Raw genomic sequence first — 26416 nt, 5'->3', positions numbered from 1 at the left:
GTATTATTTCGTTGACATCTGTTGGGGTTTCGGAAATTAGAAATTTTGGTTTTACAGGGTTTCGGTCGTATTTGATTTGGTTACATATGTCACAATTATTTATATATTTGGTTATTAGTTTGAGTATCCCATTATAGTAGAATTTGTTTTTGATTTCGGCATAGTTTTCTGTTATTCCACGGTGATTGGTATTTTCGTGTATTTCTCTAATTTTGTCGTAACATTGTTCTTCGTTGATTAAGTCAATTACAAGTTGGGTATATTTGATAAATTTTAGGTCGTTATTATTGGAATAAAGATTTATTATATTTTGTTGAACTACGTTCCATTGATGGTCGTTTAATTTGCAATATATACCTATGTGTCCTTTTTCAGGTATGTAACGTCGAAGTATATCTATTATAGCATTTTCTGAATTTATGTCGCTCTGATCAATGAATATTCGTCTTTTTTTATTGACGATTTGAATTTCTTTTTGTTTTCTTTCTACAATTATTATTTGAGTTTTATATATATTTACTATTCCGTCTTTTATAGGGATATGGTCATGTTGGCCTTCTGTTCCAGAGTGTATGGTTGCAATATCGGATATCTGATCTATATCCATTTTCTCAATTGGACTATTTTCTGTTAATACGTTTATTTCAAATTTGTCGGCGTTTATTCTACTCAAAAAGTCAGCTACTTTGTTTTCTTTACCTTTAACGTATTCAATGTTAAAGTTGTATTCATTTAGTTTTATTTTCCACCGTTGTAGTTTAGAATTGGGTTCCTTTAGGTTACTGAGCCATACAAGGAGTCTATGGTCTGTTTTAATATCAAATTTTACTCCGTATAGGTAAGGTCTGAAGTATTTTGTGGACCAAACGATTGCTAATAGTTCTTTTTCTATTGTACTATAGTTACGCTCATGTTCATTGAGTGTCCTACTTGCGTACGATATCGGATGTCCATTTTGTGAAAGGACGGCACCTATTGCCTTATTTGAAGCATCTGTTGTGAGTACGAATTTTTGTTTAAAATCGGGATTTTTAGGATGGGGTGATTTATTAAAAGTTCCTTTAATTTTTCGAAGGCTGCAACGTATTTTGGGTTTTCAATATTAATTTGATTGTCTTTTTTCAGGGCTTCAGTAAGTGGTGATGCAATTTTTGCATAATTATTTATGAATTTTCTATAATAGCCAGTTATTCCCAAGAATGATTTTATTTCTTTTGTAGTTTTAGGGATTTTCAGATTTTTGATTATTTTAATTTTTTTCGGGGTTTGGTTCTATTCCATCTGTTGTTAAAACGTGTCCTAGGTATTCCGTGGACTTTGCGAAGAATTTACATTTATTGATTTGTATTTTGAGTTTGTATTTTTCAAGGGTATTAAATATTTTTTTAATATTGAGTTCCATTTCCTGAAGGGAAGTGGCGAAAATTAGTATGTCATCCAAGTATACTACACATATTTTATTCACATGTTCTCTAAGAACTTCGTTGATCATTCGCTGAAAGGTTGCAGGGGCGTTTTTCAAACCAAAGGGCATACGATTGAATTCGTAGTGTCCTTGGGGAGTAGAAAAGGCAGTTTTATGACGATCATGTTCGCTGATCTCAATTTGATGAAATCCTTTTGCTAGATCAAGGGTTGTGAAGTACTGGGCTTTTCCGAGTTTGTCAAATATGGATTCTATATTTGGAATTGGAAATTTGTCATCTATAGTTTCTTCGTTTAGTTTTCTATAGTCAATTACAATTCTCCATTTTTGTTTACCGGAGTTATCTAGTTTTTTTGGAACGACCCATATTGGTGCGTTATAGGGGGAATGTGATGGTTTTATAATGTTTTGTTTTAACATGTCGTTAATTTGATTTTCGACCTCTTTTTCATGGGCAGGTTGAAAACGATAGATTCTGGAATAAAGGGGTTTATTGGTTTTAGTGATGATTTCGTGTTTTGTTTGGGTTGTGCAACTAAGGTTTTGTCCTTCTCGATAGAATAGTGACTCATATTCGCTGAGTATTTTCTTGAGGATTATTGCCTCTTCGCTGTTCAATCCTTCAAACAATTGATCACGGGACTGGTTGGTTTCAATGTCGATTTGATAATTTATCTCATCAGGGATCGAATAATTGAATTTTAGTTTTTCACTATTAATTAACATTACACCTTCGCCTACATTTATTTGGGCGTTTAAGGGATGTAAAATGTTTTGACCAATAACGGCTTTGAATTCCTTATTCTGGAAATCCATTACGTGCCATAATACTTTATGTGATTGTGGTAAATTGAATTCCGTGGGCATGTTAGATTTAACTTTGTGTTGTACATTATAGGATCCACCTAATCCGTTTACAGAGATTGGGGTGTCTAGTGAAATTTTTGGGTTTTGTGGAAGACTATTTTTGTCAATACTGGAAATGGATGCACCTGTATCAATTAGTGTAGGTACAATTTGATTATCAATATGGAGATTGATTATTGGTAGGTAATTTCCGAGGCGATTACCTGAAAATTTGTATCCATTGGTTCAATTGGATCTGGGTTTGGGTTATTATGTCTGTATATATTAGAATTGTCTATTTCCATTCTGTTGTTGGAGTTATAATTTCGGTTGTAATTGCGATTATAGTTTTGATTGTAATTATTATTATTATTATTATTTCGATCACGGTAGTGGTTACTGTTATTATATTGTCTGTTACTGTTATTATTGGGTCTGTGATTGTTATATCTGTTTGTTTGACACTTGTTAGTATTTGAATTTGAATTGAAGTTATTACGGAAGTTATTATTGTTATTTTTGTATTTATTATTATAATTACTGTTGTCAATATTTTGTTCAATTTCGCGCAATAAGTTATAAGCTTGGTTAAGCGTTTCGCAATTTCTCGTCTCAATTAAGTATGATTTGAATTCTGGTAAAAGGGATTTGAATTTATTCATGACTAAATTTTCGTTTCTGATTGGGTTAAATTCGGAATGGGATTCCCTTTGAGGATCTTGTACATATTTAGTATTTATTCTATTTAATAGTTTGTTTAATTTATAATATGTGTCCTCTATATTTCTAGAACTTACTTTATGGATTCGGTTTACAATTGTAGAATATGTTTCGTGGACTCCAAATGTTGATAGAAGAATGTTTTTGACGGTGTTCCATGTTGGGTTAGGTAATTTTTGGACTACGTGTCTGGCTTCGCCTTGCAGTTTGTAGAGTATTAGTCTCAAAATGTACGACTGTTGATCACCAGGCTGGACAAGTTGTAGTAAGGATGTGGCTTCCTCAAGCCATGTTGTTAGAGAGTATTCTCTGTTGTTTCCGGTGTATGTGGGAAGTTTTCTCGCTTCCTTGATGAGTTCTCCAAAGTCGAGTGGTAGAGGGATTTGTTCAACCATTTTGTTGTGTTATATTTGTTATTTTGATTTGTATTATTTGATTTGTATTATTATTCACTGTGTTCACTGTTTATTATATATATAGTATTTTGTATGCTCCCTTCGCCTGAATTTTCTCCAGACTACTTATGGAGTTTAGCACAATAGGGACTATATATTTTTGTGTTAGCCAGTCGAATTTTCTTCGAGTGGTTGATAGTAGTTCAATTTTCTTGAACTAGTTTTTATTATATTGTTCGAATTTTCTCCGAATAATGTGAGTTATAGTGATAGTTCAATTTTCTTGAACTATTGTTATTAGAAAAAAAAGGCAAGCGACGGCGGCTTTACGGTTTCTTACCAGGGCAGAGGCAAATCGTCAGACGCTGCCTCACCTCTGCCTCTGCCCTGGTAAGAAACCGTAAAGCCGCCGTCGCTTGACTTTTTTTAAAAAAGTTTGGGTGCAAGCCCTGCGAGGGGTCCGTGGACCAGAAAAGAAGGAGTAAGTTGCTCCTCAATTGGTCCGGTCCTGCATTAAGTTGATGCGGACTTAGGACCCCCCTTCATTCTCAAAACGAATATTGTTATTAGGTTATTCGAATTTTCTTCGAATAACTGTAGGTTACGAGTCGAAAAGGGGTTTCCTCCCACCTTTTGACGGACGACTGCGCCAGTTACGAATAGCGGGCTTGCGCTATTCAAAACGATAAATTTTAAAAGTCTCTTCCGCGAGACTTATTATTCGAAACGCCACTTTTATTAATTTAAAAGCACTTTATTATAAACTTCGAATAACACTGGTATTCTACTTAATACTATATCCCGGAACTAAGTATTACTTGACAAGAACTCCATTACAAGAACCCGACTCGACTTTACTATAAGGATGGACTAATCACGTCCAAGATACGAAGATCAACAAATCAAAACTAGAACTGTCTAATGTTGGGATGAGTTCTATATTTATAGTGTTCTAGACAAAGGATGCAAAATGCTGATAGTGCATTTTGCATATTCTGTAATATGATATTTTAATTACGCGCTGATCTTCATTTGATCTAGTTTGTTTATAGATCGAATGAAGTCATCTATCGTTTGAAATGATGAAATAGTGATGACTCATCGTATTGAAGATACGAATTGGATATTGGAAAAGATAAGATGAGTCATATGAGATTGAACGGATCGATGTTTACATTAGTTAAGGGATGTTTACATATGAACTTAGGTTAGTGTTTACATTGGTTGAGGATGTTTATATATGTTCTTATATTACTGATGATATGGACTGATGTCTTCATCTGGATTATTGGTGAAGGTGACCTTGGGGTTAGGTACAAGTGTACTTGGTGTACTTATGTTAATGGGTGTAAGGTCCTGTATAACTTGCGCATCGTTAACTCGTGGTCTTTAAAAAGTCGGTGTCGCGGTCTCCACGGAAAAAAACCGTCGAGATGATGCTGAAAGGCTACCTGCGTCGCACGCCATGCATTAAACTCAATAGAGTTCCATTGAAATACCGGAAGAAAGTGACATACTTGGGAGTCACGATCGCGGAACGCATGTACTTGGCTCCGCACCTGCGCGAGCTCAAGCCACGGTTGACTAAATTGGTGTGTATGCTGAGGCGAGTGATGAGTGTGGAGTGCGGTCTAAGCAGAAGAGCTGCTAGATCCATTTATTGGGGGCTCTTTCCTGGCATGTTGTACGTATGGGTCCCCTTTGTTGTGTGATTTGGCGCTGACGGTAAGGGGCAGGCAGCTGCTCTACGCTTGTCAGCGAGTGGCGTTGTTATCGTGTCTTCCTGTATGTCGTACGGTCTCGACCGACGCCATGCAGGTTTTGTTGGTGTTCCTCCTCTTGATCTGGAGGTAGTCCGGCGTGCCACGGCCTACAGGATCAGGAGGGTCGTATCTTTGCTGCAAACAGATCTTGTAGGTAGTAATCAGGTTGAAGGGCTAGGGCCGCTTGCGGTCAAAAAGGTGTTAGACGAGAGTGTAACATCTAAGTGGCAGCTTAGATGGAACGAATGTGGGAAAGGTCGGGTCCCATATAAGTACGTTCAGATATGTGTCTGCCAGAGGAAGTTCCGTCGTGGACTTTGGACTTGAGATGGGCTTCCTCCTGACGGGGCATGGTAGCTTGAATGAGTTTCTCTTCAAGCGGAACCTTGCTTCCACGCAGGGTTGTATTCTGTGTGGGGCTGACCCAGAGGACTGGTTCGATGTGCTCTGTATCTGTCCGGCGTACTGTGACATCCGCAATCTAGACGACATGGGCGTTCGTGTGGTGAGCGGTATCTTTGATTTTAGCCAGTGCCTTGCTAGCAGTGAGACGCTTCGATGTGCTAATGTTTTCGCGCGTGCTGTCTTCCAACGAAGGAGGGAGTTTCTCGACGCTGCTTCGCCTGCGGTTGTTGGGTGAATGGCCTTAGTGGCCATGGTGGATAGCCACCAGTCCTGTGTGTTATGTGTTTGTGTTGTCTTGTGATGTCCTGTGTGTTTTCTGTTTGTGTTTGTCTTGTGATGTCCTTTGTGTTTGGGTTGTACGCAGAGCAGTAGTTAGCTGGTTAAAGGTTCCGTTGCGGTTCTCCGCCTCGGGCTGATTCCAGTTAACCCGTTGGGGAGTTCCGTTCCCACGTACTCGAGGAGGGCGATCAGACTCGAGTCTGCAAGGACTCATCTGAAGTGGCTTCGACCACGAAGCCTCACCGGAGGTTATCTGGTATCATAGGGAACCGGGATGGCCCTCTGAGAGCATATGCTCCAGGAGTATTCCTGGAGGATGTGTTTCTCGCCCCGGTTATTTGCGGTTGGCCCCCTAGTGAGAGTTTCATGGTGGTTGTGGTTATGCCTACATCGCGGGCAGAGCACCTCGGAGCTCGAGCGCGGAGTTGCGCTGTACAACTTGGGTGCCGTACTCTTAGTTGCGGCAGAGGTGTTAGATAGGCCTCGCATCCACTGGTATGAATGTTGAGGCCTGCACTCAATATAAACCAGGACCGCTGTGCTTGCATGGCGGGGCTCTGATTGTGGTCCCAAATTCAATCCGTGTCCGAAGAGGACCGTGGGACTATGCCTTCACGGCAGGTACTCACGTAAAACCCCCAGGACTTTCATGTCCCTATCTACTATCTAGCGAAACCACAGCCAAGGGAACGGGCTTGGAATAATCAGCGGGAAACGAAGACCCTGTTGAGCTTGACTCTAGTCTGGCATTGTAAGGAGACATAAGAGGTGTAGCATAAGTGGGAGATTTTCTAGCTTCGGCTTGATTTTCAACAAGGCAATATCAATATTTTTGTTGTTTCCTTACTTACTTGATTACATGGTATGTGTGTCATACTTAGCCGTTATTATAATATTTACTGGTATTTTGTATTGCCACAAGATTCTGGTTCAAAATATCAAAAGTTTGTTCTATATTTTAAACAGATTAAAAGAAATTGATCATTAGTCATGTTTGAGAGACAGTAATTTAAGTTGTTTACTTTTCCTCAGTACTTTTTAAGGTTTTCTGTAAAACAAAACCTTGTTAAAAATCGATTCACTGTCAGTCAGACATATAGATGGACAGTATGTCTATCACACGCACTTTTCTCCTAAACGACTAAACCGATTCTATCAAAATTTGGTGGGCGCATCAGTACTATGAAATCCCACGCACATAGTGAGTGAAATAAAGTGGGGTATAAAAGGAGGCTGCCCATACATGCAAAAGGGGAGGTAAATTTTTTTTTTCACAGAATATAGTCATGTGAATGAAAGGTATGGATTATTACTTCTCGAAACGGGTATTACTTTTGGCATGGATTGGAAAGTGGGCGAGTACGGAATCAAAATGAGCACACTTATTATGATTCTGTTAAGGGAAAGTCGCACCGCGTGCTTAAAGAATTATTGTGCCCGTTTTACTGGTTATAGTGTACCTATTAATCATAATATCCAAAGCAAGCCTATAATCGTTAGGAATTTTAGTATATTCCCTACTTCCAAATCTTTCAACTTTGCATCTGGTATTAATTGTTCTCCCAGATGCCTCGACCTACTTTACTATATTCCCTATTTCCAAATCTTTCAACTTTGTATCTGGTATTAAACTGTTCTCCCAGATGCCTCAACCTACTTTCCACAAGTGCCGGAAACTATCCCAGAACGTATTTATATACCTCTACAGGTTTCATCACACTGCGCACAGAACAGTGGCAGTGTCCGTAGATATATCTAGCTTTCCTAGATGAATAGCTGAGTGTACACCACTCTTATATGAAATCTGGGCCTCATAAACGGTTTCCATTCCGATATCTGATCAAATAAACTTGTTAATACTATACTACCAACTTTTAGAAATTGACTGACTGATAGTAACTGGTCGGTATCAAACGAAAAGTCTCAATTAGTACTTTCCGAAAGTGAAATCAGTTTTGGCGTGGATTGGAAATTTCCCGAGTAAGTAGTCAAAAACTAGTATTAGTTTTGGCCCGAATTGCAACGTATGCGAGTAAAGCGTCAAAACGTGCACACCTGAAGTCAAACAGGACTCATTTTGGAAACTACCCAACCTAAAAATCTAAAACAAAATCAAGTTAGTGCGCCTATATGAAATCTAAGCCACAAAATATTTCCCATTCCGATATATGCTCAAATACACTTGCTAATATTTTATTACCAACTTTTAGAAATTGACTAAAAGCAATCCCTTAAGTTCACCCTGGGAGTACTAAATCTCGTCTCAGCACAGAGCACACTATCGTACATACGTATGCAATGGAAATATCTCAAAGCTATAGCAATTCACATTTATCGCGTGAATTTACTGCATCTTAAGCCATGCAAATAAGATGCTGACGTCATAATAAACGAAAATAATTGACAGTTGAGTGAATTATTAAAATTCCATCCATGAAGAATCTATTTTTCTCCAGCCCTTTCTAAGGTTTTGTGTAAGACAAAACCTGACTAAAATGGATTCACTGTCTGTCACACGCATTCTCCCCAAAAGGGCTAAACCGATCCGGTCGAACTTTAGTGGTATGGGAACTATGAACTCCTACTCATACAGTCAGTGACATATATTTAGGTGGGGTTTGAAGAGGGCTCCCCATACATGCAAAAGGATGTAAAATTTTTTCACCGAATATGGTCGTGTGTGCTATCAAATGAAAGGCCTGGATTTCCACTTTCCGAAACTGGCATGAATTGGGGAGTGCGTTAGCAAGGGTGAAAATGTACACACTTAAATTGAGACAGGACTTATTTTCGAAGATAAGCCAACCCCAAATATCTGACGAAAATGGGGGTGGTGCCCTGATCCGAAATCTAAGCCTCGAAAATCTATTCAAATTCGAGACCAACTCAAATAAACTTGCTAATACTATACTACCAACTTTTAGAAATTAACTGAAAACAATCCCTTAGATTCACCCAGAAAGTACTAACATCAGCATAGAGGACACTATTCTATGCACGCGGAGTTTGATGAAATTCCAGCTGTTAGCGGTCCAAAGTTATGTCAGTTCAAACTTATCAGTTTCGCGGGAATTTACTGCATATTAAACCATGCAATAGAGTGCTGAAGCCACATTGTCGAAGATTAATTGATGTCTCGGTGAAATATTAAAATTCTGTTCCTGAAGAGTTTATCTCTACCCAGCCTCTTTTAAAGTTGTGTGACACCAACTCTTATTAAAATCGATTCACTATCTGTCTGTCTGTCTGTTTAACGCTCTTTTCCCCCAAAACGCCTTAACCCATCCGATGGAAATTTTGTGGACGTATGGGAACTGTGAAATTCTACGCATATGATGGGTGACATAGATTTTGGTGGTTTTTAAAGGGATCCCTGAAAAAAAAATCAGTGAGGTGCACTTATATGAATTCCGGGTCTGAAAATATGCCCCATTCTGATATCTCCTCAACCAACTTGCTAATTCTATATAACTAACTCTAATAAATTCACTGGACATACCAGTGTGTGGGATTTTTACCCACTAAAACCACCCCCGACTCCCTCCCTACAGCACGGAACCACCATAAGGTATTATATCACGGGGCGGAGTCAGCTCATTTAGCTTAATCACCTTCCTTCTATACGCGGCGTACATGATCGCGCTTTTCTTCTCCCCTCTGCCTTTTGTAGTTTATTTTGGATAGATGCGATCATGGGTTGATCACATCTCAGTTCTCTTGTTGTGCTAACCATTTTCGGCACCAGATTTTCTGGTACCAGCACCTCTAGAGTCCTCCTTTCTCCCTCTGGGAGTCCATCGTAATTTGGACATTCGGGTGAGGTCTCCATTTAAACCTGCGCAGGTATTGGCGATATCCTCTGTGCCCCGTGAGAAACTGGGTGAGATTATAATTAACCTCACTGTGTCGTCTCTCCAACCACTCCTTGATGGCAGGAATGAGCCTGTGATTCCACCGACCCTTTCCCGAGCATTCCCACTGCTTTTGCCATCTATTTATGGATCTTTCCCTCTTAGCCTTCTTTGCCTGCGATGAGGAAGAGACTGGCTTGGCATTGTATATATTCGCCATCTCATCTGCCAATATGTCAATCGTCATCATTCCGGAGATGACGAATGTTGCATCATCCGAGACAGTCCTGAAGGCAGAGCATACCATCAGGGCTGTTTTCCTGTAGACTGCACTCAGTTTCTTAGTATTAACTGACATCCGCAACGCCTCCCTCCAAAACGGGGGTCGCATAGAGCATGATCACCACACTGGCTATAAGCAAACTGGAGGTATACCGTGGCTCTTCCACGTTCGGTATCATCCTCGCCAGGGCCATACTAGCAGTGGATGATTTATCCCAAAAATACAGCACGTGTTGCCTATAGCTGAGCTTCCTGTCTATCACCACCCCCAAGTATTTGATGGTCGGCTTGGAAGTGATAATATGATTCCCGATTTTAATGGAGGCGTAATTTCTCTTCGGGCGCTTAGTGATGAGGACCGCTTCCGGAAGTGTCAGACCAGACCTCTCTAAACTAACATTAACAGCACTAATTGCCTCGCTTGAGTATAACTCAGCATCTTCGAGATGCTTTGCGACTACAACCAGCGCTATGTCGTCAGCGTAACCTACCACTGTGTCTTCCTCCGGAAGAGGAAGATTAAATACATCGTTGTACATAATATTCCACAGTAGTGGGCCCAATACGGAGCCTTGCGGGCCACCCGCGGAAACAACGTACTCCTGGGGTCCGTCATCGGTGTCATATCAGAGCCTCCTTTCAGTTAAATAACTATCGACGATAGCAGCGAGATAGGCGGGAATACCAACCTTCGCTAGGGCTTTTCCGTGTTAGATTCCAATTGGCCGAATTGAATGCATTTTTCACGTCCAGGGTTACTACCACGCAATATTTGCTGGTACCACCCTTTCCGTGGATTCCATCTTCGGCTGGCTTTATGGAACCCATATTGCCGATCTGAAAGGCCGCCTTGGCTCTCAATAGATGTGTTTTCACGGATATCGCTTTAGTGCTTCGTTGAGAGTGCCTAGTTCCAATTTTAACAGACTTTATATTTGAAATAATAAAAAACTTGTTGTTTCTTTTTCGTTGGTGTGGATATTTATTCTTGCAAATACCGATATTCGGGAAGACTGATGAAGAGAACAAGTTTTTTATTATTTCAGATAATTAATCGTTGGAAACACCGCATAATTAACCTCAGACTTTTATTTGTGAGTTGAACGTTGCTATGCTACAATGGAGCAGTCTAACCCCCACGACGGACTATTTGCTGCCCATGTCATCAGAGTGCTTGGCCGAATTGAACCGCATGGATTGCTACTTGGCGCGAGTTTCAGATCTAGTATGTGGTGTTGCAGTCAGGATCCCTTGAGTATCTCGGGCACGGGCTGGAGATAGTGCTTTGCATCTCCGTTGCTTATTTTGGAGTTCGACGTGACCATGCTATAATGGAGCAGTCTTGCACACATTAGCCGGACTGCTAGCTGCGCATGTCATCAACTGTGTGTGCCTAAGACAATTCGAGCGCACAGTGGGCCCAATACGGAGCCCTGCGGGACACCCGTGGAAACAACGTACTCCTGGGGTCCATCATCAGTGTTATACCAGAGCCTCCTTTCCCCCTTTCATGTTAAATAACTATCGACGATAGCAGCGAGATAGGCGGGGATACTTCGCTAGGGATTTGCGTATTGGACTCCAATCTACCGAATTGACTGCATTTTTCACATCCAAGGTTACTACCACGCAATATTTGCTGGTACTACCCTTTCCGTGGATTTTTCCCACAGTGTCCAAAAGATAATATGGGCGGTGTGAGGATGGTTCACCTGGAGGTTTACCAGGCTTAGGTAGAAGTACCAACTTCTGCCGCTTCCATGCTGCTGGAAATATTCCCTCGGACATGCAATGCTTCGAATAACTTAGCGAACATGTCCGGTCTGGATTTCACAGCAAGCTTAAAGGCTTTATTCGGTACTCCGTCCAGGCCCGGCGCTTTATTGTCTCCCATTTTACCGCAGATCTCCAGCAGTTCGTCTCTGGTGACTGGCGGAATTGCCGTCACATTCAGTGGTGGTTGGAATGTGTCGGCGTTATCTTGCGGAGGGTTAACTCCTGGATAATTTTCGGCAAGAGGACGGGACACGTGATCTGCGGAGATCAACGGCCTCTGAATCGTCCCATCACGATTCTATAGGCACTCCCCCACGGGTTTACCTTCGCTTCTGAGCCGAGGTCCTTAAAGCATTTCCTTTTGCTTCGCTGGATAGCTAGCTTGAGGGTTTTGCGAGCTGCCTCATAAGTGCACTCTTTTTGCCCCTGCTCGAATCAAACTACCGCCCTCTGAGCCGCTCTTCTGGCTCGGTGGCAGGCTGATCGAAGGCCGGTCAGTTCATCATTCCACCAGTAGTTTGGTCTTCTACTGGGGAATGAACACCTCCTAGGCATGGATGCCACACATGCTTGGCGATGCATTGAACCACATGGACGGCTCTTTCCGTAGAGACGCCTGCTTTATCAGGTTGATCTAACCACAGCTCTATGTTGGAGACCGAAGAGACCGGCCAGCCTGGTTTCTGACATGATGGGTCTTTGCCCTGTGGCTGGATACATGTTTCAAACAAGATTTTAGTAATTTAATCACTTGATCCGTCATGAAGCTATTTCGAATAAGTTTAAATAAATCGATATTGACTGAAATGCTTCCAGTGAAAAGGTAATTTAGTAACAAAAACAACACTTTTAGAAGGACTCCATTTCGATGAGTTTCTTATAAAGTTTTATTCACATGTGATCGTTGTTCTTAAGTAACACTAATTCCCTCAAATTTAAATGTCCATCATGGTTAGCGATGGCACTACTAGCTTCGAAGTTGACTTAAACGGACTTCGATTCACGACTGCTACCCGCCGCGGTTGGAGACCGAAGAGACCGGCTTATTTCCATGCGGTCCTTACTGCCCCAACCAACGGCAACTTTCCTCACCGCTAATTCTCCACTCCCGTGGCGAGTTCTAAAATGATTGAGTGGAGAGTTCCGCGCCATCTACCGTCCGCATCCGCAACATTCGAAATAAATTTCAAATGCTGCGGATCCTGCCGCGCCAAATCACTCCGCCCCCAGACGAAACCTAGGGGGTTTTGGCGACCGATCCCGGAACTCTCTCCCCCGTTAATCCACAAAACGGATACGACGCTGCTTCGGGGCGCACACGCGTTTCAGTCTGGACAAAGAGACCGCCTTTTTGTATCCACCGATCTCGAGCTGGAAGAAATGTTCTCCCCTCTCGAAAACGCGGTACGGGCCTTCATATGGAGGCTGCAGCGGCTTCCGGACGGCATCCGTCCTGACCAGAACGTGCGTGCACGTGTCCAGTTCCTTGGGCGAACAAGCAGGTATGGACGAGTGTCGAGTGGGTGGTGGCGCTTTGATGCATCGGAGATTGTCCCTCAGCAGACGCACCAACCCCGACTCCGTGAGACCCGATCTCTTGTCGAAGACCGGATCGCTTGGGAGTTTTGGATTCTCCCCGTATACCAGCTCCGCAGGGCTGGCAGCAAATTCCTCTCGGCGGGTTGTACGTAGGCCGAGGAGGACGAGAGGCAAGACTTGAGTCCAACTTTCAGCGTCCGGTGCCACCGTTCTAGCATCCCATTGGATTGCGGGTGGTATGCAGTAGTCCGCTGGCGTTTAAAACCCAGGAGTTTGCCTAACTCCGAGAAAAGGGTGGAATCAAATTGCATTCCCTGGTCAGTGATGATCACTGCAGGGACGCCAAAGCGAGGTATTCACTCTCGGCAGAGGGCTTCGGCACAAGATTGCGCCGTAATGTCTTTCAGAGGTACTGCCTCAGGCCACCGCGTGAACCTGTCGATGATTGTGAGGCAATACTTGTAACCGTGCGAGTCTCGCAAAGGCCCTATTATGTCGAGGTGTATGTGTGGAAACGCTTGGTAGTGCGGGGGAATGAGCCCACTTCTTTCCTTACATGCCTGGAGACTTTACACTTCTGGCATGCGATGCACTCTCTGGCCCAGGAATTGATATCCTTGTTCATGGAGGGCCAGAAGTATTTTTCGGTGGCTAACCGATTTGTTGTCCTGATGCCGGGATGCGCCAAGTCGTGAACTGCGTGGAACACTTCCTTGCGAAATGTGGCCGGAATGTATGGCCGAGGTCCCTTTTCCGAGTCTTCGCAGCAGAGCGAGAGGTTTGAGCCGAAGATGGGCAACTCCCGAAATTTGTATTTGGGGTTGGATTTGAGGCTCTGAAGTGCTGCGTCATCCTCCTGCGCCTTGGCAATAGCCGAGAAATCGAGTGAGGCGGGGATGTTAACCTCGGAGACACGAGACAAAGCGTCAGCAACTATGTTGTCCTTGCCGGACACGTGCTGGATGTCTGACGTAAACTGGCTTATGAAGCTCAGGTGTCGAAGCTGACGAGGGGACGCTTTGTCGGGCTTCTGTTTCAAAGCATACGTGAGAGGCTTATGGTCCGTGAACACTGTGAACGGCCTGCCTTCTAGGGAGAAACGGAAGTATTTGATGCTCAAGTACGCGGCGAGCAGTTCGCGATCGTAGGTACTGTAATTCCGTTGAGCGGGATTCAACTGTTTCGAGAAGAAGCTCAGCGGCTGCCAAATTTGATCCACCTTTTGGTGAAGGGCAGCACCAACTGCGATGTCAGAGGCATCAACAAAAACGGCTAGGGGTGCATCTTGCAGAGGAAATGCCAAAAGTGTAGCATCAGCCAGTTGCTGTCGGGATTTATCGAACGCGCAGAGAGACTTTTCAGACCACACAATCTCTCGTGTGTCTTTTGTTTTGGGGCCAGACAAGTATGCGTTCAAACGGACCGGTGATGGGCCTTGGGCAGGAAACGACGGTAGAAGTTTAGCATGCCCAAGAACCTCCTCAACTCCCTCACTGTTTTCGGACGCGGGAAGCTTGTAATTGCTTGCACCTTGTCTGGGTCGGGCTGTATTCCTTCAGAGAAAATGGAGTGGCCGAGGAATCTCACCTGTTGTTGAAGGAATTTGCATTTCTCAACGTTTAGGACTAAACCGGCCTCAAGGAGACGTTGAACAATGCACTCGAGATGGGTTAAGTGCTCAGATTCAGTGGAAGAAGCGACCAAAACATCATCCAAATATACGAAACAGAAATCGAGGTTTCGCAGGACTGAGTGAATGAACCTTTGAAAGGTTTGCGCCGCATTGCACAATCCGAAAGTCATTCGGGTGAACTCGAAGGGTTCAAAGGTGTGCATATTGCCGTCTTTGGAATGTCTTCAGGAGCTACTGGGATTTGGTGATAAGCCTTGGCTAAGTCCAAGGTCGAAAAGATGCGGCAATTCGCGAGGTGATGCGCAAAGTCGTGGATGAGTGGAATTGGATATCGGTCAGGAACAGTCTGTGCATTTAGCCTTCTGTAATCCCCACAGGGCGCCATTCACCATTAGGCTTAGGTACCATATGTAATGGGGAAGACCAACAGCTGTTTGAGGGCCTGCAAATACCCTGTTGAACGAGTTGTTCAAATTCTTTCCGCGCAATAGCCAGCTTCTGGGGTGGTAGAAAACGCACCTTCGAGAAGATCGGGGAACCAGTAGTGTTAATGTGGTGCTGCACATTATGCTCCACTGTACTTGAGAGACTACACTCGGTAGTAATCTGGCTGAACTTTTGGAGGAGTGTCCGAACACGAGAGTCGGTGATGTCTTCCAAAAGAACGGAAAGGTTATTGTCAGCTTGAGATACCATTTGGCCCGACGAATTTAGGTTGGTTGTGGGTCTATAAGGGACTTATTTTGCAAATCCACCAGCAACCCATAGTGACACAAGAAGTCTGCGCCTAATATGGGGAAGCTGACATCCGCCAGGATGAAATGCCACGAAAATGTCCTACGCAAGCCAAGACTCACGTCCACTTGCCTGCCAGTTGCTGCCGCCAGTTTGAGGGGCTGTGGATAAAGTTTATGATGTCGGGGTACGGGAAGAACTGAAACCTCCGCACCAGTGTCGACGAGGTAGTTGCGCCTGCTGAGGGGGTCGAAAATAGTTAGGCGACGTGGCGCTGCGCTCTGGGTGGCCGTCGCCAAGACCCCCCGCGGACCTAGTTTTTTGCGGTAGGCGCGAATTTACAAGATAGCGTACGTCTTGTCGCTTTATCTCCGAAGTTACGATGGTACCAGCAAATACCTTTGTCCGCAGGCTGTCTTGACGACCTGCTACCCGAACGCCCTTTTCGTGTGGCAGACCGTGAGCGAGCTCGCGATCTGGCACTCGAACGCTGAGCGTCCAACGTCGCCCGCATCTCGGCCACGCTGGCCGTTGAGGGGTTATATACAGTTAGAATTTTCATAAAAACGATTTGAATATTTCGAAGTTACATGCAAATTTTAAAAGGCGTTTCAGAGCGGTTAGAAGCATAAGGCCGGAGCGACAGCGCTTACCTGGAACGCTGTGTCCCTTTTGCACCTACCTATTCTAAATGTTCCCTTCTAATGTATTTAGATGGGTAAAACATCAGTGTGTTATTGTCGCTTTTATACCTGAAAGGTGGTAGTTAGTATAAGCAGCTAAGGCAAGCAGTAAACTTGTGAGTTCGTTAAAATTCTATCTGTAATTTGAAAATGAAGGCTTCTAGAAAAATGAGAAAATCTCTTAATATACGTAAGTCGAGACCAAAAAAGCGAAAAAAATGTTTTTAATCCAAAAACAGCCGAAACGGATGAAAGTAGTTTCAGTGCCTCGGCAAAAAAATTTAAAGAACAAGAGAAAAATTTCAGTTCCGCGTGATCCGTCTGTTGAGTATCGCATTTTAAATTTTATAACAGTGTTTGCAGCAATTTCTGAATATGTGAAATGTAAGACCTGTGACGGAAATGTGAAGTTTCAAACTGCTTCTGGACGAGGACTGGTTCCATGTGCTCTGTGTCTGTCCGGCGTACTGTGACATCCTCAATCTAGACGACATGGGCGTTCGTGTGGTGAACGGTATCTTTGATTTTAGCCAGCGCCTTGCTAGCAGTGAGACGCTTCGATGTGCTAATGTTTTCGCGCGAGTGACGAATTATGTATGTCACACTATTCAAAAAATAAAGGTTTATGTTCCCAACCGTGAGACTTATTGAAAGATCACTTTTATTATTTAAATGGACTTTATTATTTTCTAAGAGTGATTACAAACTAAGAACCCGAACTAATGAATTAACTGAACAAGAGTCTGAACTGAAGTGATAATGGAATGCCTTATAATGAACTAACTTCCCGGAACTAAAGTGACTTGAACGGAACCTGCCTGAAACTGAACCGGACTAAAGTAACTAACCGGTCTCGACTTCAACGGAACTTTCTCCTTGTGAACTGAGCTGAAGGAAACTTATAAGACTGAGATGAGATCTATATTTATAGTGTTTCAGACAAAGGATGCAAAATGCTGATAATGGATTTTGGATATTCTGTAATTTATCATAATATTTTGTATATATGATGATCTTCTTTTGATCCAGTTTGTTTATATTATGTCGATCGAATGAATTCATCTATTGTTTGAAATAGTGACGACTCATCATATTTGAGATATGAATTGAATATTGGAAAAGATAAGGCGATGAGCCATATGGTATTGATCGGATTGATGTTTACATTAGTTGGGGGATGTTTACATATGAACTTATATTAATGTTTACATTATAGATTACTTGTTATGATATGGGCTGATGTCATTATCTGGACTATTGGTGAAGGTGACCTTGGGGTTAGGTGCAAGTGTACTAGGCGTACTTATATTAATGGGTGTAAGGTCCTGTGTAACTCCTCCTACCTTAAGTTTATTGTTGTCCTCAATTTTTATTTTACTTAGTTCTAAATAAAAATAAAACTGCTTCTACTACAATATATTTTAATAGTTAGTAAATGCGTATTTCGAAAGCTACTAAGCTAGGGTAGCTTAAGTACTGAGGAAGAGAGTAAGTAGCTTTCGAAATACGTATTTACTAACTATTAAAATATATTGTAGTAGAAGCAAGCTACCTAGTTTTATTTTTATTTAGAAGAACTACAAGCATCGGAACGATAACTATTTTACTTAGTTCTATTTCAGGTTCTATTTGTTTATTATTTATGAATTTTATTTTTATATTATTTCTTTTGTAAAAGCGAATTGCAATATATGATATGATTATTATAATTGATTCGAATCAATAACATTCTTTCTTTTTTATTGTTATATTTTATTTCATTTATTTCTTTTATATCGTTGATTTTTAATTTTTCAAAATTTAGAGAATTTTTTAATTTCGTTACTGTATAGTTTGCCAAGGCTTTGTATTTTACATTGTGTATATCTATTAATATAATGCTCATTTAATTGGTAAGTTTTTTCATTACAATTTTGTATAATTTTTCTGTTAATATTTGTTATGTACAATATTCCTTTTCTATTTCTATTAAATTTGGTTTATTGTTAGCTAGAATTATGCAATTTGATTTATTGCATTTTAGTTTATTTTTTAATTGTTTTACAAGTTTTTGTGTTTCGTAATATTCTCCATGGTATAGTGTTACATCGTTTATTCTTATGTTTAAGGTTTCATTATTTTTATTAAGTATTTGTTTTACATAGTAAGATAGTATTGGTTGAGTAAGTATAGGGATATTAATTACAAATATAATTATGTTTTCTTTAGCAAATACGTTAATAGTTATGTCTTTAAGTTCATCAAAGGAAATTTTTTGATCTGAAATTTCATCTTTCGTTAAAATAGAACGCGACATTAGTCCTGTTCGCGCTGAATTAATGTTGTCTATTATTTTTTCAATTTCGTCTTTTATTGAGTCGAGGTTTTGATTAAGTTGTATGTTTATTAGTATTATAATTTGTTTATTTGAGTTATTGGCGTTTTCCGAGAGTTGTTCTAATATTTGATTTGTTTGATTAATATTGAGTGTTATAAATAAATTATTTTGAAATACGTTATTGATTTTAATTTGTTTATTCATGTTTTCTATTATCGCGTGGTTATTAGAGTCGATTATTTTAAGGTGTTCTGTTATTTGGGAAGAAATTTTTAATGAAAGGAAGTGTGCCTTGGAATATTTCAAATATTATTCTTTTTCTAAGAATGGGTATGTCCTCCAGTGTGAAATTTATTGATTTATTTTTGGCTATGGTTTTAGCAAATGTGCATGTGAAAATTCCGCAATCATTACTCTTAGTTTGCTTTGGAATATTTTTCTTGTTTATTATAATAAAATCGGAAGTGTCTAAGGGTTTATTTAGTTTATCCAATGATTCTTTTTCTAGATATTCGCAGAATCATTTTCGTGTATTATTATCTGTTTCTCCTAATGATCATATATTTTTATGATTCGGTTATTTAGATCTATGGTAGCTAAAGTCCAATGGTTATTGTTTTTGTGTACAGGGATTATTATAAGGTTGTTTGTGAATATATCAATTCTTCTTGTCCACTCTTAACTGTGTTGTATCCCAAAGTTTTTAACATTGGTACGAAGAAGGAATTCATTATATGGATTTTTGATAAATTAGGTTTGTTTGTGTTATCTTCCGCTATTAGGTTTAGATAGAAATTTATTATTTGATCATTTAGCTAGTTGTTGTTTGTTAGGGTATTGATATCCTTTTTAGTTATATTTAAGTTAAATGTGGTTGTTATGATTGAATATCTGTGTTTGTTTTTAGAGTATTTTCGATTATTTGTTCCTGTTCTGTTGTTACGTTCGTATTATATTTTTCCTGTTACTGATATTTGTGTTTCTATCATCTATTCATCGGCTTTAAAGACGCCTATGATAGCATAGCCCAGGTAAAACTGTATACGGCCATGAGAGAATTCGGTATCCCGACGAAATTAATAAGACTGACTAGGCTGACCCTGACCAATGTGCGGCGCCAGATAAAAGCAGCAGGATCACTCTCAAGACCATCCGACATTAACAACGGTCCTACGACAAGGGGATGCCCTATCATGCGTCCCCTTTAACCTGGCCCTCGAGAAAGTGATCCGTAATGCTGATGTAAATGCAAGAGGTACGATCCTCTTTAAGTCCACCCAGCTACTGGCCTATGCTGACGATATCGGCACTCATGGAAAATAACCATTCGAGACGTACAAGCTGCCTATCATCCAGATTGAGCCGGCGGGAAGCGAACCGAGATACTTGGGCTGCACATCAATGAAGGCAAGACAATAATATATGGTGGCAATGTCAGCATCGAAATCCAACCAACCAACAACATCAAACCTGCACTGGTCAAACGGGAAAAATAAAAATAGGAGAATACAACGTTGAGATCGATGACAATTTCTCCTATCTAGGGTCGAAAATCACAAGCGATAACAGCTACGATGAGGAAACCGCGCACGGTTGTTGTCAGCCAACAGAGCCTATTTCAGCTTACAAAAACTGTTCCGTTCGAAACATCTCACCATAGGTCAAAGCTCTTACTGTACAAGACAATGATCAAGTCCTCATGTATTCCTCGGAGACTTGGGTTCTTAGCAAGAAGAATTGCGAACTCTTGGTCGCGTTCGAGAGAAGAATCCTCCGAAGAATTTTTGGCCCCCTACATGAGAATAGACGATTCCGTAGCCTACATAACGACGAAATCTATAAGCGATACCATGACCGTCAGGTTGTGGATAAAATCCGGCTCAATAGGTTACGGGTGGGCGGGTCACTTAATCCGTATGGATGAGGATAATCCAGCCCGGAAAGTCTATAAGGGCAATATCTATGGTAGAAAAAGAATACGAGACAGACTCTGCCTAAAATAGAGCGATGGCGTAAGTCAGGACGCCAGACAGCTTTTAGGGATATCGAATTGGTGGACCTCGGCGCAAAACCGGGATGTCTGGAGTTCCTTATTAAGGCAGGCCTAGGCGGATACTGGTTGTTGCGCCGTTGATGATGATGATAATGATATTTGTGTTTTATTGAACTTTTTCGTTCTTTTATTCTGCTCGGCTGAATTTTATTTATATTGTTTGCGAAGCTATTACCATTTTTGTCAAGAGTTACTTTACTTTTCTGAACTTTAGTTTGTCTTTATGTCTTTCACTTTCGTAGTTTTTTATGTATATTTCTCCGTTTTCATTTTCTGGTCTAAGGTCTCTAGTTTTGTTATGATATTTTATCCATTTTAGTTTTTTATCGGTTATTAATGTACGTAATTTAGATTTTTCAATATTTCCGTATTGAACATTCAATGGTTTTGCTTCAATTGTGGAATGTATTATATTGTTATAATATTTTACTGATTTTAGTACTTGTTCACTAATGTTCAAGGATGGTTTTGTTTTAATTAAAGTCCTGATATGTTCCAGAAAGGTACTATGACATCTATTCATGTCGGAATTTCCTGTATGTGATTTAGGGGAAGTAAAATATATTTCGATGTTTTCAGATTTCAGGTATTCTTTAATGTTTATCATATTGAATTCATTGTCTGCAATTATTTTGAGGGGTTTTACCTAAATTTGCGTTTCTTTCGCGTAATGATTGGATAAAGGTTATGGCATTTTGATCGGTAGTTTCTTTTACGTATAAGTGGTTTGGGAAATTTATGTATGGTGTAAAGAATAGTCAATTTTTGTGTATTATTTCGTTGATATCTGTTGGGGTTTCGGAAACTAGAAATTCTGGTTTTACTGGTTGTCAGTCGTATTTTATTTGGTTACATATGTCACAATTATTTATATATTTTGGTTATTAGTCTGAGTATCCCATTGTAGTAGAATTTGTTTTTGATTTCGGCGTAATTTTCTGTTATTCCACGGTGATTTGTGTTTTCGTGTTTCTATAATTTTGTCGTGACATTGTTCTTCGTTGATTAAGTCAATTGCAAGTTCGGTACATTTGATAAATTTTAGGTCGTTGTTATTGGAATAAAGATTCATTATAATTTGTTGAACTACGTTTTCATTCATGATCGCATAATTTGCAATATATACCTATATGTGCTTTTTCAGGTATGTATCATATTTTCTCAATATAAACATTAAACAACATTAAATTGTTTTTGTTTATTATGTCAGATTGGTCTATGTATATTTTTCGTTTTTTATGTATGAATTTTATTTCTGTTGGTTTGTTTACTATTATATTTGAGTTTTATATAGATTTACCATTCCGTCTTTTATAGGGATATGCTCATATTCGTCTTCTGTTCCAGAATGGTTGCAATATCGGATCTCTGATCTATATTTATTTTTTCAATCGGACTATTTTTTGTTAATACGTTTATTTCGAATTTGTTGGCGTTTATAATTTGATATGCCATTCAACAAAATCAGAAATTCGCGTCCAGTTGCTTACTAGTAAAATTAAAATTGAAGGAAGTCTTATAACGAAGAAAATTAATGCTATAAATGATCTAGATCAGATATAATGACATTTTCTATTAGACGGCGATCAGCTCAGTTAAACTTCCACATTACAGCCCAAGATAATTATAAAAGATCAGGTCGGCTACCACAGGCGCAAAACGAGGAAATCAACAAACAGGTGGAAGAGATGCTCCAGAGAGGGATTATAACACCAAGTAAATCTCCCTGTAATTTACCTCTTTGACTAGTTCCTATCATATTCTGGTGAAGCCAAGAAGTGGAGAGTCGTTGCTGATTTCCGCAAATCAAATGCAGTCACAGTAAAGGATGCTTTCCCGCTTCCGAAGAGAGAGGAAATACTAAATCAACTGGGAAATAGTTTGGAAATTGAACATTGATAAGTGGAGGTTTGTTTGCCGGGTAAGTATACCTGGGACATAAATGTACGGTGGAAGGTGCACTACCCGATCCAGCTAGAACTGCCTATGTTCTGTGTTCGCAAAAATGGCGACGCCTATAAATAAACCTTTGAGCAAGGAGGAATTATTTGTCTGGACTGAAGATTGTCAGGAGTCATTTCGAAACATTGAAAAAGCAATTTCAAGAAGGTCAACATGGATATCGGGGGGCCATTACCTGTAACATATTTTGGAAATAGATATAATTTGACTTGTCAAGATGACCTGCGTAGCTATACCAGACATTGAAGTCGAAACAACGGCAAAATATTTATATTTGCTCGATGCCAAATCCCAAAAATCTTGGTGACCGACAATGGTAGTTTGTGTATAATGCTGAGAGTAAAAAAGTTACATGTCACTCCGTACAACCCGCAGACGAATGGGTCACTAAAGCGAAGTCACAAGCCCTCAGCGGAATATCTATGGTCTTTTGTGGATCTCAATGGTCTGAATTAGGATTAATGGTTATTGTCACAGTTAGATACTAGATATAGTAGATCTACTGTGGTTATTGTAGCAATGCATGTCTACAACTGCACAGTGCACACGTCGATGAAACAAGTCCCGTTTACGTCTCTTTTCGGATATATCTTTAGACTTCCAACGAATCTAAAAATGACTTCGACGACTACGCCTATTGGCCAGAGAATTCTTATGAAAAAGTTTTCCCCAATTTGAATGGGTCCTTACGAGGTAATCTCAATAAGAAGCCCTTTAACTACAGAGATCCAAATTAAAAACAGGAAGCAAAAGGTTTCCAACAACCGGTTAAAACCTTTCTTTGATTACTCCTATTCCGACAACCAATCACGTGCTTTAATTCCAAAATAGTCAGCATTTTATTAATATTGAAGAACGAAGAGCCAATTAGTAAGCTGCTTAGCCCATCAATCATGTGCGATCATACCGATGAAAGCAACGCCCGTGATTTTCGAAACTAACCAAAAAGTTTGGTTTTGTCGGGATAATTGGACTTTCCTAACAAGATTTTCCAGAATGGATTTGACGACCGGAATATGTCTAATCGAGCAATAGAAAGAGAAGGTAGGAAAATTATGCCACTTAACAACCGAAGAGAAATATCATCCTCCTTGCAATTTAAATTGTCATCAATGACATAGGAAACTAAAACGCTAACCAATAATTTGAAGTCGAATAACAAGCACCTGCTCCATCTGGTACAAGCGGAACGTCGACCCAAACCAGCTACCAATGCGATAGGGAGATTTGCAAACTGGGAATTTGGCTCCATGGACAACGAAGACGCAGCTCTTAATACTACAGCTTAAGGAATCGCAAGCATTTAACTTACTCCATCAACAAACCACGGTTATGGCAACTAAGATTCAGAAAACCACACAGTCGCTACAGAACTTGACCGCTGGAACGGAAACTGTTAAGCGACATCTACTATCTATAAAAAACCCAAACAAGCCGGGAAATCCAAGTTCTTTATGCCTTTACCCGAGTAAAGGCTCACGAATTACTGACATTTATAAACTTGAAACTAATGGAAGTAGAGAGCAGATATTAGCATACTGGACGACCTCTTCCAGGGAAAATTGTACCCTTTCATAGTCGACACTGCCGACATAACCAAGGAAGATTGTGGAATTTATGAACATGTTATTTGGGAAAAATAGCTATGTTCTGCAGCAATTAATAGACATCTCGGTTTTGCCAGGCAACCAGAATTTTCTCAAAAATTGCCCTTTCAACGGACTAGAGCTAGCACTTTAAATTTCTTTAAGTCCAGCTAATCGAAATCTTAATTTAACTGACTTTCAAACATCGGGTAACAAAATTAAAGCCTTGTTTCCTATCAAAGTAGGAAACCACCAATACATTCGATCAACCATAGTGGACATCGGAAGGATCTAAGCTGACGAATTCCGACAATTGGCCGAGCACGATCAGGTCATGGCTACACACAGCTACTCCATCTATACCTGTGACGATTATGTTGGTAGTCGGTGCTGTGTTGTTGTTGAGTTAGTTCGTTTTTCGAAGGACCAGAAAAGCAGCCTTACCAAGCCGAGTAAACATTCAACTGGGCACTCTAACGCCATCGCACGTGACCGACGTCCCAAAACCACCACCAGTAATGAATCCCGTCAATGCCTCGGTACCTGACAACAAAGTAGTAAACCACTGGCCCGCCAACGATCGTAGCGTCAGATTCAGATTTATTTATTGAGCAAAGAAAAGAAATACATGTGCGGTAGGAAAAGAATAATATCTTAAAAGCTCAAGCATAACTAATTTAGCATGGTAGCTAACCTACAGAAATATCCCGCCTAGCGGGTTACATGGTATAAAGTGAAAAGGAGGTGCATGTCAATGCTCATGTGACATAACATAATTTATACCTTAGAATTAAACGAACATAACTCAGAAAAACACAAAACAGTACTCCGTCCCGGAAAACATGAAGGTTGGAGTTTTAGGCATCGGTGAACAGGATTGATCGACGGATTTGTAGTAAAACGCAGTCTTTTCTCAATGGTGATAGTAAACTGAGAAAGGGTTACCTTTTACTCGATTGGGACCTGTGCAGGGTCAGTGACCAAAGGCGGGAGGGATGAAGAGGACTGTGGGATTGCGGGACATGTATTGCAGAGCCTAATTGGTAGAAAGAGTGCCTTAATTTAGGAGAGAAGTTAATGATTACAGATATCACATATTGTACAGGTTAATTAATGTTGATTGTCTTCATCTAGACTAGGTAAAGATTTCCTGAGTATCGTCCTTTCAAAGCGTTGGGGTGCTTGTGCTACGTTCGGTGACATAGTAGCCCATGCTGGGAAACCATAGGTCAGGATTGAACGAATAAGAGTTTTGGTGCAAGGAAACAGGGCCCAGGGCGAGAGGAGGTTTTTTAAGGTAGCTGAGGTCTTAGAGGCATTGGAAAGAGTAGATCTGACGTGAGGGCTGGTTTTAAGTTTGGTGTTGAGGGAGATTCCCAGGTATGTAATGTTTGGTTTCAGCTTGAGCGTGTGGCTGGCAATTCGTAAATGCGGATTATTGCTTTCTGGCACTGTGCGCCAGTGGAACTTCCCGTTGTTGTTTATAAAGTAAATAACCTCAGACTTAAGAGAATTTAACGGTGAAGGCCCACCGGTTGATATAAGCGATGGCCCTATTAGTTAGGAGTTTGAGAGAGACAGGCTAGTGAGGGCTTGAGATCGCTCGCATATAGGATGGTGTCATCAGCGAAGAGGATCCCTCCTGACGCGGGAGGACCATTGTCGTTAGGGGAAAAGGACGGGTGAGGGGCTACCTGAGTTGCCGTTGGCATGAGGGATAAGTTTACGGGAGGGAGGGGAATATCGTGGAGGAAGATGTTAAAAAGTTTGGGGTCTAGGAAAGTCGATGGAGCGTCACCTTCGGGCGAATTTAATATCGATATGATATACATATAAACAAACAATTCAAATAATAATTATTAACTGGAAAGTATTGCCTAACATTTTTTATATTGTTTTGTCTATTTAAGTCTGTAAAATATAATGTAATATTGACGCAGTTAGTTTTCGGAAAGATATAACATAAACAATTCCAAAAGTTCGATCTAATCTCTCTCGTCTTTCCTACATGTACGAGAAATACTCGTACATGTAGGAATCCAAATTCCGTAAACTTCCTCGCTGTATATTTTCATTAATCCGAAACTGCTCATTTTTATTACAAAAAAAAAAACGAAAATTAAAACTTGCAGAACAATTTTGACCGTTAGAATTTAAATAGAAAC

General features: G+C 40.5%; 1 protein-coding gene across 3 annotated transcripts in view; it reads left to right on the top strand.

Annotated features, from left to right (window-relative positions):
• Positions 1–17713, top strand: part of LOC119660819 (WASH complex subunit 4-like) — a 113384-nt gene extending 95671 nt beyond the window's left edge. The window contains exons 4-5 of one of the 3 annotated variants that reach the window (XR_005250490.1): positions 17363–17475; positions 17550–17702. Coding sequence is in view for 2 of the 3 variants with exons in the window: in XM_038069674.1 (XP_037925602.1) it covers positions 17363–17389 (27 nt within the window). In the remaining variant the exon portion in view is untranslated. Of the gene's footprint in view, positions 1–17362 lie in introns of all 3 variants that reach the window. The other 2 variants (XM_038069674.1, XM_038069676.1) reach the window with 2 other exon arrangements.
• Positions 17714–26416: the final 8703 nt, after the last annotated feature.

Source organism: Hermetia illucens, chromosome 7, assembly GCF_905115235.1.
Source record: "Hermetia illucens chromosome 7, iHerIll2.2.curated.20191125, whole genome shotgun sequence".
Lineage (NCBI taxonomy): Eukaryota > Metazoa > Arthropoda > Insecta > Diptera > Stratiomyidae > Hermetia > Hermetia illucens.
Note: the sequence above shows the minus strand (reverse complement) of the source record. Positions and strands in the feature narration are given on the sequence as shown.